The sequence below is a fragment of the Cyprinus carpio genome, chromosome B6 (assembly GCF_018340385.1).
Source record: "Cyprinus carpio isolate SPL01 chromosome B6, ASM1834038v1, whole genome shotgun sequence".
In the NCBI taxonomy this organism is placed as follows: domain Eukaryota; kingdom Metazoa; phylum Chordata; class Actinopteri; order Cypriniformes; family Cyprinidae; genus Cyprinus; species Cyprinus carpio.
This window is the reverse complement of record NC_056602.1, coordinates 23,597,539-23,611,462: the sequence shown is the minus strand read 5'-3', so window position 1 is coordinate 23,611,462 and position 13,924 is coordinate 23,597,539. Positions and strand designations below refer to the sequence as shown.

General features: G+C 35.9%; 1 protein-coding gene across 1 annotated transcript in view; it reads left to right on the top strand.

Moving 5' to 3' along the window:
• cntn3b (contactin 3b) overlaps positions 1-13,924 on the top strand; it is a 60,092-nt gene that overhangs the window by 13,431 nt on the left and 32,737 nt on the right. The window contains exons 4-6 of the mRNA XM_042726366.1: positions 6,696-6,871; positions 9,697-9,792; positions 13,284-13,487. Of these exons, the coding sequence (XP_042582300.1) occupies positions 6,696-6,871; positions 9,697-9,792; positions 13,284-13,487 (476 nt within the window). The remainder of the gene's footprint in view (positions 1-6,695; positions 6,872-9,696; positions 9,793-13,283; positions 13,488-13,924) is intronic.

Below are 13,924 nucleotides of genomic sequence, written 5' to 3'. Positions count from 1 at the left end.
AGTAACTGATGGAAAATTTTCTGATAGCAAATCCAGTTAATGGTTCATTTCTCTTATATATACAGTTCATGTAATATGAACCAAATATTTTCTCCACAGATTTTAAGTCTTCTTTTCAATTGCTAATTAATTTAGCATAATGTTTTATAAAAATAAATTTTAAAATATATAGTTTTTCAATTATTACATTTTTTTTTGTTTGTTTAAAGGACAGTATTACTATAGTTTAACCACTGAACGTATTAATTAAATTTACTATATTAATAATTTGGCATGCTACAGTTTCAGAGTAGCTTCCTCAACACTGGTACCAGCTGTGTATTGTCTTGCTTTGAAGACCACCATAGATTTTATCTCAGGATTCTGGGGACATTTTCTTTTTCTGTGTTTGATAAAAACCTATACCCTTCATTCAGTGAACTTTACAACAATACATCCAGACATTGATAAGATCGGTGACACTCTAAAGATAATTTCTTGAACTGAAAAAGAGACATTTGCTAAGTTATCGCTGACAGTAAATTCTTCAAGGCTGGTCTTATAAGATCCAATCTGGTCAAAAGGCACCCAAAAGGTTCGGTCCACCCCAGCATTCATTTCGAGTGTGTTCAGCCAACCAATGTTGACTGAAGGGTGGCCAGTTCTACTGCAAAACAGTAAGAGGAGGAAGAGTCTCCAAAGAACATCCAGTTACTTTCTTTGTCAAGTGAAATTGTCAGTGTTCCAGTAGAGTCTGGTGGTATTTCAGTGTCTGCAGGGGCCGATGTGAACTTTGAGAACACAACGCGCCAGGCTATTTTGCATCTTGGTTTCAGATTCCATAGAAAAGTAACTCAGAGCTGAGTCAGAGAAGAGCAGTTGGCTGGCTTCTGCTTTTCTCTCAAAAAAAGCTTCTTAAAGAAATATGGAGTTGCTGTATTTTAATACATTCATAGGATCATATGAATCAATACATTTACTTTGCTTACATATTTATATAGAAAGAATAAATCATTTATAACATAACGTTAAATTCATATTCACTAACGTGCAAAAGTTTAGTACGATTTTTAATATTTTTTTGAAAGAAGTCTTTTATGCTCGCTAATGCTGCATTTATTTGATCCAAAAATAGTAATATTTTGATCTATTATTAAAATGTAAAATAACTCTATTATATATATAAAACTCTATACATTTTTAAATTCTATTTTAATTTATTAAAATTTAAATTGTGTGTATAAGTTAAACACCAGTTAACATTTTCTGTCTGTATATTTAACAAGACCACAACTGATTTTGCTTCTGTTAAAAATGTTTGTTTTCCTTAGCTGATTTTTTTTTTTTTTATTCATCAGGCTTGTGATAATTTATTTCTTGAAATATCCGAAGGCCAAGGTTTTTTTTTGTTGTTGTTGTTTTCACCTAAATATCAGAGAATCACAGTTGTAATGAAAATGAAGTAGACTTCCTCCTTCAGACATTTCTGTGAAAATAGCACAGCTACTGTTACTAAAGTTAAACCATGATAAACTGTTGTAAGGGTGTTGATGTGTAGTTTGAAAAGCCTTCATTTCTGTTGGTGTTTCTCCACTTGTTTTGTCAGCGCTGTTTGCTGGGGTTGTCTAGCTGTTTGAGGTGTTTAGCAGAGTTGTTTGACTTCCTGGATAGTGCTTTTAAAGTAGAATAATTCTCAATAGAGTTCAAATGCGTCACAGGTTTAGTGTCCTGTGTTGTGCTGTCCAGCACCTCGCTTACGCAGTTATATTTTAACACATCTACAGAACATGCTGATGTGCTTCATGTGCCACTCACACATAACAAGGCTTCATTCGCCCCACTTAGATAATTGGTCTGTGCTTTGAAGAACATTTAGTGCTTAACATGTAAAAGCACAGAGTGAAAGATCTTCAGCATGCTGCAAAAAAAAAAAAAAACCTTAGTGCAATAACAATCCTGACCCTAGCATCTCTTTAGTAATCTGCGGTTTGTTCTTTTTGGTCCAGTAAAAGAGAAGTTGCATTAATGTGGTAGTGTGGGTCTACAGGGATGGATAAGGTAGGCTGTGAGGGAATTTGAGGCCACAGGACAGCCATGAGTCCTACCCAAAATTCTTTGAGAGTTCTAGTAGTCACCAAACAATTGTAGAGCAAGAATTTACATTATACATTTAGCAGATGCCTTTATCCAAAGTGACTACAAAAGGACTACAAGGAGCCAACAATATTCTTAATGTACAATGGCAGGTTTATTTGACAACTATATTATAACTATCTATATATCTATCTATCTATCTAACTATATATATATAGTTAGATAGATAGATATATAGATAGTTATCTAACTATATATATATATATATATATATATATATATATATATACAGATATATATATATATATATATATATATCGCACTTTGTGTGTGAGTGTGCAAGTGCATTGTTTTACTAGTTTTGCTTGCTGAAGAGATATGTCCTTGAATTAGCTCTCAGCAGTTCAGGTTTGCAACTCATTCCACAAGAGAGAGGAGAGCGCCTCATTGGCATTGCTCTGTTGTTCATCTAAACTTCCTTTACATTAGTTCCTGGGGAATCAAACCCATGGCCATGGCATTGTTAGTGCCAAAGAAGTTCTGTTTTACTCACTGTTAGGTCTCCCTGCGATGCTGTTTTAAATCTTTTGAAAAAGCTCAGAATCTGTTTTCCCTACCTACATTTAACCTGACAGGACTTTCAACATGCCTAGCATGCTTTCAAGACTGTAAGGATTTGAACCCTGGTCCATGGAGTAGGCAGTCATCAAAGACGAGAATGTGAAGGAGAGCTGGTTAAAATGCAGAGATTACACAGAGAAAGTCAGAGGTGCTCTTGTGTCGGCCCTCATTAACTCGGCTTCAGCATGATCTTTGTTGAATGCAGGTTGCTTTCTCTGTTGTACGAAGCACTGCGGAGCATTCTTTTGGAAAGATAATTGGAGCTGACTGTTTTGTACGTCACTATTTTTATTTTTTATTTTTTTTGATTTTCCATGTCCACTTTTCTGATATTTCTCTAATGAGCAGGTATAGGCTTCATGTCTAGGCAGTTTGTTAATGTAGTCTGAAGTAACATAGAGATTAAAATAAAGATTATGATGATGGAGATGTTATTCATGACAGTAATAATAGCATGCGGATTATAACGTCAATGATACTGATGGAGGCTTGGACAGTTCAGTGTGCGGGGGCAGCATAATTGTCCATTAAACTTTTCAGAGAACTTTTTGTCATGGATAAAAAGCACTGGAGGCTCTAGGCCCCCTACTCATTATCTGAAAATACTTCGGCTCCCTGTCACTTCTAAGCCTTTTTGGTTCTTGTTAAGGGGCTCCTTGGAGACTGGATTGTTTGTAATGCGTCGTCTAGCCTTTAAAAACGATCATTCATGCACCAATTACCATCAGGAAATGTGAATTCTGTTACCTTAACCTACCACTGTGATTGTGACCATTGCGGTTCTGTATGACTTTAAATGGGACTTTCCATGGAAAATCAATAAATAATATTTGGAATTTAGAGTGTATGATGTTAGGGTCTTTTGAATCTTGTAAGATAAACTTATTCACAATGTGCTGGTTTAGCACTGTCGAAAGGTACTAATAGGTAGATATAAGGGTACTTTTGAGGGTACTGCCCCTGTATTAAGCTGTTGTATTTTTTAAATGCATGTTATTGATCTTATTGTGAATAATTCATCCATGCATATGCACATAAAAATAACCTTGTAATTTGTAATCAAAATGTCATAATTCAGTCATCCAGTGAAATGACAGACTTCTCTCTGGTGACGTATGCTGGAGTTATCCAATTATTTTGTCTGCAGAAGACCCACCCCTTTCTTACAAAGCTTTGCCTCCATCTAGTCAACAACTGATGGATTGAACCAAGTCCCTGCCATACTGTTTTTTTTTTAATAAACCATTTCACTTGGATGCAAGTTACAATACGGGATAAAAGATCTGACACGCTACTTCTGTTACACTGCGACTATTTTGTTTCATAGTAAACATGCACTATGTAATTTTCCCCTCATTAATTTTTAGCCTATATAGTTAATAAAATGAGTACCACATTCGAAAAAAAAAAAATATGACATTCACTTAACATGAAGAAAAGGGGGGAAGAGTGGGTGGAAGAGGGCATGATATTTTCATTAGCATTAAATTATTTCCCCCTGAATACTCAGCATCTCAGCACATGTGCTAGAAATCAATATTTCCATATTATTCCAAGGCTATTGATCCATCAGAAGCAGCTTGCCTCTGAGTGCTGTGATATATTCAATCCTCTGGTCAAAACTGAAAAAATCAATACATTTTCAAACAAGCAGTCTAGCTGAGGCAATGAAACAGATTTAGGACTATAGCACTTATGTAGAGCGCAAAATATGCATATTAACATTTGGAAATATATTATTATCCTCTTTAAATGTTAATATTATATTGCATACAATGTTTTTCAGATGCTACTCTTGTAGGGTTCTTCCATATATCTGCATTGGCTTCTCAAGTGACAAATGATGTGTCTTATAGCATCATGATTCATCTTAACCATAGAAACATTTATATTAACTGATATAAGGTGTTAAAGTAACAATCTTTAATAGTTAGATTTATTTTAGTTGTGTTTAGGTGGTCTATGGATGTTCTGATTTGATGAAAGTTGTCTACACTAAGAAATAGATGACAACATTATTTTGTGCAAGCGTGTATGTACCGACACAGATGATATTAGATCCTTTCAGGATAATATACTGGTAATTTCATTCATTTTATACATGGAGGGTCCTACTTTATGTGGGATGCAGAAGCTTTGTTGATGTATCATGCTATTGAAAGTGTTTTAGGAAAATAGATTAGTTTGATGCTATAATATAATACTTGACTACTTTGTGAGAACAAATATTGTCTGTATTTACAACAAACAGCCTCGCAGTAATCAACTGTGTAAGCCTGCAGGCCGAATGTCACAGTAAATTATATCAAATACAGTGGCTATGATATTAGACTCACAAATGATGACTAAAGGAGTCAGATTAACTCGGCTGCCACACTGAGATCAATAAATAATGCAGCAGAAATGGGCTTCAGAGAGCTGCGGTAGATCTACACTTTGTTGTCTGTCAGATTTGGGAGAGACTAGATTCTCCAGTTACTTTTTAAAACCACGTTGTCCACCACACTCATTAGTTTTTCACACCAGCGGAAAAATGTAGATCCTGCCAACACCTTTATTTCCTCATTGTTTCCATCATTCACAAGGTTTTCTGCCACGTTTTGACTCACGACTATGGATTCAGCACAACTATGGATGATGTTTAAGGTCAGTTCTGAATAGTAGAGTGCTAGATATCTAATTATTTGAATTGAGTTGATACATTTTTCCCTGTTACAGAAGTTGCCATACAGTGATTACAGTTGTTGATTAAACTGGTTTTCTGATGGAAACCTTACACTTTTATAATATGATTTCCCTACTGTGTAATGTCATTAGCAAGAATAATAAACCCGAAAATTGGGAGGAATGTTATTGCATTACAGAACAAAATATTAAACCAATTGCCATTTATTTTAAAGAAAGACAGCACAAGCACAGTTCTTAAGCAAAATATTCTACAAATATCCCTCCCTTCAAGGTTCTCTCTTCCCCTCTTTTATCTTTTCTCCTATGTATACACGCATGCGCACTTAGATGTATTACTTCTTAGGGTTCAAATGGGGAAATATGGTGGGGGCTTGTCCGACCCAGGTTATTGAGTTCGGTTTGTCCTTTTGCTCAGAGTTGAGGAATCCTTTTGCCAGATGTGCTCCTAATATATCCAGAACTTCCTGGCCAGACTTCCATTTTATATAACAAATATATCTTGGCTTGTGTACCACACATATGTAATCCATATCTCATTGGATGAATCACTGCACCACCTCTTAGGATGTGACTACATAATGTATTGATGTAATAATAAACTTAGTTTATTGTTTGTGAACAAACAATTGGCTTCATGTTCATAATTCTTTCCATGGGCCCATGCAAGGACTTAGAATAGTCGGACGGCATCGAAAGAGCTGAAATATATTATTTTAACAGATGGATAAATGTAACCACACACACACACACACAGACAAATAAAGAAAGAAAGAAAAGTTCTTGCATTATTTGTTTGCAGATGCCACATTGGTTTAATGTTAAGTTCAAACATTTTGAGTGTAAATAAAAAAAAGCAACAAGCAGCATTTTTCTCAAGCAGTCCAAGTTGCTGTGTTTAATTTGCTCTATTTCTTCACACTCCATATTGAATCTTTTTTATATTCCACATATAAGTATAGCTGAATAATTGAAATCACACTGAAAAAATAATAAGCCTTTCATAGATTTTCCTAGCAATTTTATTGGAAACTAAAACCAACCTACTCACGACTAAACATTGCACATCTTCAAGGTCAATAAATAATTAGATATTTCTTATTCTTCAGCATTGTTTTGCTTGCTTTCATTAGTTGTTAGTCAGATTGTACTGCAGAAGAACAAAAGAAGGAAAACAAATTTCAGCAATGAGCTTTGTTTCATCCTGAATCTGACTGCATAATGAAGCAGGCTTCATCAGATCGATGCATGTGATGAATATTGGTGAGTTAGCTTCTCTGGAGACCACACTCCTGATTGTGTTTGCGTCTCTGCAGATGGTCTCTAAACGGAACGCTCATTGATCTTCATGGTGACGAGAGGCGTCGCCTGTCTGGGGGTAACCTGATCATTACCAGTCTGGAACGGGACCAAGACAGCGGTGTCTACCAATGCACTGCCTCCAACACCCAGGGAACCATTCTCAGCCAGAGAGCCACACTACAGTTTGCATGTAAGTTATGTGAAAGTTTTTGTTACAATTGATCAAAGTACAGTATGTATTATATGCTTTTTCCCCAAAGCCACTATATATAAAAGATAATAAATACATATTACTGTTTTTACTGTATTTTAAACATAAAAAGTCATACTGAAATATTTAAATCCAACATAGCAACATAAGCTAAACCAATACCAAGTTTGTGACTTGATTTGTCAAAAAAGTGGCAAACCAGAGGAGCGTTTGGCTGTATATAAGCGATATTGTAAAAGCAACAGCTTTGGTATTCACATGGCATAGCTGAAGAAAGAGCAATCAAGCGAGCTGTCAAATGTGACAATTTCACCGGGTGAAGCGCCATTTCATCGACTTCAAACTCCATCACTCATTCTCATTAGTCACCAGCTTCAACAGCATCTTTGTACATCGCGTATTGACTCGCCATATTAATACCCATACTGTCTACTTCACAAAGTAAACTGCCAAGTATGAGAATAGCCATCTAGCCACCTGGCCTCTGTGCAGATGATTTAAAACGCTGTCCTTGTGCATGCTCAAAGAAATAAGAAGCTCCAATCAGTTTTTTTTTTCTTTTCTTTTTTTAATGGGAGAAGGATTGTTGGGGATGAGAGCAAGCTTGGCCATGCATTCCTTTTCTGTGACAGCGAAGACTCTTCACACTCGTGCCGTCTAACTATTGATCCAACCATGGGAATACACAGAGCATCCCACGTCCCCCTTAGGAGACAGATTCCCATCTTTATGGGTGGGATAATGAATTTCACTTCAGGGGACTGGTTAACAGGACTTGCTTGACATTTATTTCCTATATTGATCATTGGTTAGTCAAAGGGGAATTATGATTTTAATAGGATGATAATGCCGCTGGCTTTGATAATATGTCATTGTGGCGTTTCTTATCTTTCAGACAGCTGTTGAAAACTGCATCCTGCATCTGCAAGCCAGTTTGAAATATATGCTTAACTGTAAAATTTGTCATTGGGAGATTTATTCCATGGTGGCTTTCTATTGGCTGTGTACTGGGGTAATCCTCTCCTGGGGCGAGTTTGGAATGAGTACCTTTCTCAAGGGTGCAATAGCAGCAGAGCAGATTTGTGACCTGACAAACCATGGCTCACACAAGCTCCCTAGAATTCAAAACCTATTCAGATCTTTAACCAGCAGACCCTATATGAAAATAAAATTGTAATGGGGTGATCAAAAGCATGTTCAATTTGTATTTTTGTATATCACCGCTTGGTTTGGCAACCACATAGCAATCCCTTAGCAGTCATGGTTATTATAGTTGTAATGTGTTTTAAATAATTAATTAGCATTTTTTTTTTTATTTTGTAACTTTAATTTTATTTATTTCTTTCAGTTAGCATTTTAATTTAGTTTTTGTTAGTTTTCACTTAATCATTAAGGTTTTTTAATTCACTTTTTTATAGTTTCCGTTTATTCAGTTTCACTGCTTGTATTATTTAAAGCATTAACAATGTTAAATAACAGTTAAATATCAATTAGAATTTTTTTTTTTTTTTTGCCATCTATAGGCTTTTTAATGGTTAATATGTTTGGAAAGGTTTCAAGTTATATGACAAACTATATATTAAAATAAAAAATTGTGGATATTTCATTTTATTTCAAATAATTTTGGTGTCAATTTTTTTTTTTTTACATTTTTTAGGATTTTTATTTTCATGAAACAGCTATTTTTTTATATATATATATATATATATATATATATACTTTTTTTTTCTGTTTGACGTTTTATTAACACATCAAATTGAACACCAGTTGTATGCCAAGCTTCAGGCCCTTAATGAATAGGACTTGAAGTTAAATGTTCCACCATCTCATAAGAAGAAAGAATCAATAAGAGTTATGGAAATGAATCCATAAACTCTCAACTCTTCGTCCTTCACATCCATACATGAATGTTTTCCATTTATAAACAACGCCATTCACTGTAAAGATGTTTGGCTTACCACACAGCCTACAGCCATCACATGAGTCCAGCCTTATAGACTTTAACACAAGAGACCATTAATCAGCGCCCGTGGCTCTGCTGCTCCGACTCTTAATCCATTCATCCTGTTACTATGAGCCGAGCAAGTCCTGCTCTTTCCACTTTCACCACAGCTCAGTATGACCCGGCTGTGTGGGACTTCTTTTCGGTCAGCGGGGAATCTCTCATTAATCTTTCCCACTATTTTCCACCACCTCTCCCTTATCCTGATGTTTTCTTCTGCTTCTTTTGTTTTTCTGTTTTTCCCCCCGCTCTGTAATTTGTCTTATCGGTCACATTGACTCTATATTGTTTGTGTTGGGGAGCTTGGCTCTTGGCTTGTTTGCTTAAGGGTGTGGAATTGGCACAGCAGGCTACGGTTACAGAAGGCCTTCTCTGTCACGAAACAAGGAGAAGGTTTTTATCATGCCAGGTATGCGAGCCGGCTGCCAACTTCCTCTCCTCCTGTTAATTTGTGAGGAAGAATCGTGTGGACATGTATTGACAGGGAGGCTACTGGCTCAGTGGGTGAGATTAAGATATCTCTGGTAATGATGCGGCTTACTGCTGGTAGGTGGAGGCGATGTTAGCATTCCTTTTTTTCATACACACTCGTAGTGTTTCACTAGACTGCATTGTTAGACACCCACTGTCTGCTTTGGACACTGATTCTTTTTGCTTTCTCAAATAGTGAGCGCTACTAAACGATTACAGTCAACGTTGCTTCACCATTCGTTTTGCTATAATATGAAATGCCGTTTCCATTATGCATGCAAAATAATTGCCTCATGCAAATGTGTTTTATTCATCATTTAATCTATTACAGATCTGGAAAGCTTCAAAATGCAGACACGAAGTGCTGTGAATGTGAGGGAAGGCCAAGGGGTTGTTTTGTTATGTGGCACACCTTTGCATTCCGGTGGTAAGTTGGTATATTATTATATATCCATTTTAACTTTACTTTTAGTTAACAACACTGGGTCATGCAAGTTATTGTATAATTGTTAACCAATAACCATATATTTTTATTCAGTCGGGCTACAATTCACAATCCAATCAATTCCTGAAGGACAAAAGTCCTGCCCTTCTCGCTTTTTTCTTATTGAATATCCTGCATCACAATGTCAGAAGATCTAGCTAAAATGGGTTGCAAACGGCAATTCACTTTCGACTTCAATAAAAGTAGTCAGAATCTGTGAAGTGCTGCCTACACACATACTGTATGTACTTGATCTTCAATCCACAAAATGCTTCCTTTCATCCCATTGAATAACATGAAACCATTTTTTTCTTTTTCATCATCCCTGAGAAATTATCTGAAACTGCAGTAGGACTTTTAGATGAACTGTTTGTGATTTAATTGTAAAAAAAGAAAAACACAATCATTTCTTGTCGCCTCCATTGATACAGGCTGTTTTTTAGTCTACTGTTTGAGAAGTGTGATAAAGGTCAGTAGAAATTCACACTCCAGTGCTGTTTCGCAAGCTGGAAACAGAAGTGGCGGAAATGCATGTTTGCATGTTAATTGTGCTTCTCTTAGGCATATAGCGCCTTTTCTTAGACAAGACTGAGGTTGTAATTCAACCAGCTGTAATTGGACAGAAGTCATTAGACCCCAAGTGCAAACAAGAACCAGGCAGTGAGAGACATCAATATCAATTAGAGGTCGTAACTATTACTGCGACAAATGAGATGTCAGAAATGAGAAGATGTGAATTTGTTTCATAGGCTGGGCAATTATAGTTTGCTGAGATAAATCTGTAATTAAGCATTTGTTTAATTAGAGAACCCAGAAGAGGCGCGTTTCATATGAGAATACTTTAAAGTTTGGCTTAAATGTCACCAGCGATTGAAAACGTAGGCTAAGTGCGACTAAAAAGTTTAAATAAATCATTCAAAAGTGCTGGAGAAGGCAGAAATTTAATCAACACATTTTGTGGATAAGAGACACGTTTCTGAAATACTGATGGTCATTTTACTCATGCTGGTTAGCATTAGACCTTCTAAAGAAACTCATTTACTATGGATCGCAGATCCTGCCATCTTTTCTTTGGCTTCATTTGTTTTCTCATTTGGATCACTTTCTTTTCAATCAGACCTGAATCTGGAGGCAAATGGAAATAAAGACCTGAAATTGAAGTCTCAACCCAATTAGTGAGAAATATGTTTTTTGTTTTTTTAGACGAATGCATTTTCTGTGCCGAGTAGGTAATCAATTGTTTATCACTGCAAAATGCAAACAAGAATGCTAAGCTTTGCAAATTTTCAAGTGATTGTATTATAAAAGTTTTTGCTGTATAAGTATAAGTATTACAATATACAGTAGATGCTCTTTATCTGTTTAAATTTAGGCCGCATATTGAACTCAAAAGACAAATGGGATATTATTACCAACCTGTTTTATCATTGTGGAAGAAGCTGTATTGTTTAACGCTAGTAATATTTGAAACATCTAAACTATTTTACCCCCTGAGCAATGCCGAATGCTCATTGTTGTAAAAAAGCATGTGATCAAATGTTTTAAAAGTAAGTTTTCTCTGCTCTACATTTGCCGCTAGATAAAAAAGAAGCTTTATCATGAGCTAGCTGTCTGTTGAGATTGCTGAACTCAAAAAACAAATTGGTTATTATTACCAACCTGTTTTACCATAGTAGAGGAAGCTATATTGTTCTACTCTAGTAATATTCAAAACACTTTTTTTTTTTTTCTCAGTGTAACGCTTTGTTTAATGTTGAAAAATAGTATGCGATCCAATTTATTATCTGCTAAAATCCACTATACACTACCGTTCAAATATTTGGCATCAGTAAGATTTCTTCTTCTTCTCCTTCTTCTCCTTCTTCTTCTTCTTCTTCTTCTTATTATTATTATTATTATTATTATTATTATTTAATTTTATTTATTAATATAGAATTTAAATAGATCAAAAATGACAGTAATGACATTTATAATGTTACAAAACAAATAATGTTTTTTAGAACTTTTATTTATTAAATAATCCTGAAAAGTTGGACAACTTTTTTCAATATTGATAAAAATAAAATATAAAAAAAATCAGCATATTAGAATGATCCAAAGGATTTTGGATGATTAAATAAATGTATTTTTGATCAAAATACTTCATTTTCAATGTGCCTTTTCATTTGCATAGCTCTTTCTGTTGCTGAATTCTATGAATTACATTTACAAACTATATATATATATATATATATATATATATATATATATATATATATATATATATATATGATTTTAAAAACCTTGCTACGTGTACTGCATTAAGCTAACTGAGACTTGTTATAGCACTTGTATATCATTGCTCTTTTGTTGATTTTGATTGCTTCCATTGTCCTCATTTGTAAGTCACTTTGGATAAAAATGTCTGCTAAATGACTAAAAGTAAATGTAAGTAAACATGGATATATCGAATAAAAAGACTGAATCGTGGCTCAAGTCAAGTATCTCTTGACTTTGAACTTGTCGGCCATTATTTTCCAGCTGTAGGCCATTTTTCCAGCATTTCTATTATGCCTCAGTTCAGTAAAATGCCATAATAGAGTATAGATAACTCTGATATTGTATTATCACAATGCGGAGGTCATGTCAATTATCTCATGATGGCCCTATTTTTCTCTGTGGAGGCCACTAACATCAGACACTTTCATAAAGATCCTCCATTGTATTTCTGAACCGCATGTTTGTTTGTGTTTTCAGTAACCATCGCAATTTCTCTCTTCGATTTCTCTACGTTCAGCACATTTGACAAAAGCTATCACTTCTTATTAAGCTAACAGAGCTCTGATGCAGGGATTCCCGGGCCAACCTGATCATAAAGAATTGCTTTCAACTTCAAGACAACCAGCCTGCCAGCATGTTTCCCCGTCTTAGGATGGGCGGCGCAGTCTCTGGGGACACTTTTTGAGTGGCAGCCATCCTGTACACCTTTACAACAGTTGCATCATGTGCACAAGCCTCTCTTTCCCGTTCCCTTCCCCCTCTCGGTCTCCTGTAGATGACACGCTAATGCACTGTGGCAGGGCCTTCGGTCTTCTTTGGTTCAGCCCTTTCCAGTAAGAGCCAGCCATGCATGAATGACGCCAACAGAGAAGCCTCCGTCCCCAGCCACGGTGAAGCCGGACAGGGCATGTGTCATAAGAGTGCCAGTGAGGCGCTTTAATCTAGTTTGTTTCGCTCCCTTTCCTGCCGCCTCACAAAGGAAGAGTCGTTCTGTTTACTGAGCCTTACCTGCCCTAAGGAGGTCAGCCCGAGGCTAGGCGAGTGGTGTAATGCTGACGCTTTGTACGTGCTTTTGAGCCGAGATTATAGTTTACAGAACAAAGTGACTCAACACCTTTCTGAAAGTATTAATGTCTGTGTCAGGATCTAACGCTTTGTTTCTGACATCTTTCTAGAGCTCACATTCACCTGGGTCTTCAATGAGTACCCTCACTTCGTCCAGCAAGACAGCCGGCGCTTTATATCCCAAGAGACGGGGAATCTCTACATAGCTAAAGTGGAACCGTCCGATGTTGGGAATTACACCTGCGTGGTTAATAACACTATTACCAAGGAGAGGGTGTTCAGTTCGCCAACACCTTTAGTTCTGAGAAATGACGGTAAGCGGGGTGTCCAAATACTGCACAGTTTAACACAATATAGGAGCATACACTGTAAACACTAATAATAAAAAAGGTTGTATTTTTAATTGTAAAAGAGTGCAAAGATTCTATGCTAAAAACCTGTGAATTTGCTAAGAGTAAGTTCCCTTAAATGGATAGTTCATCCAAAAATACTAATCCTAAGGCCATCCAAGATGATTCTCAGATTAAACTGTGGTCCTTGGTGATTCATAAAAGTCAGCGGCAGCAGATTTTTGAGAACTAAAAAAAAATCATGTCAAGGAACATAAAATTAACACCCGTGGCTTATGACGATATACTGAGGTCTTATGAAGTGAAAAGATCAGTCTGTGCAAGAAACTGACAACAAATTAATAGCAAATTTTTATTTTTGGGTGAACTATCCCTGTAAGGCCATTAACATCAAGAATAAT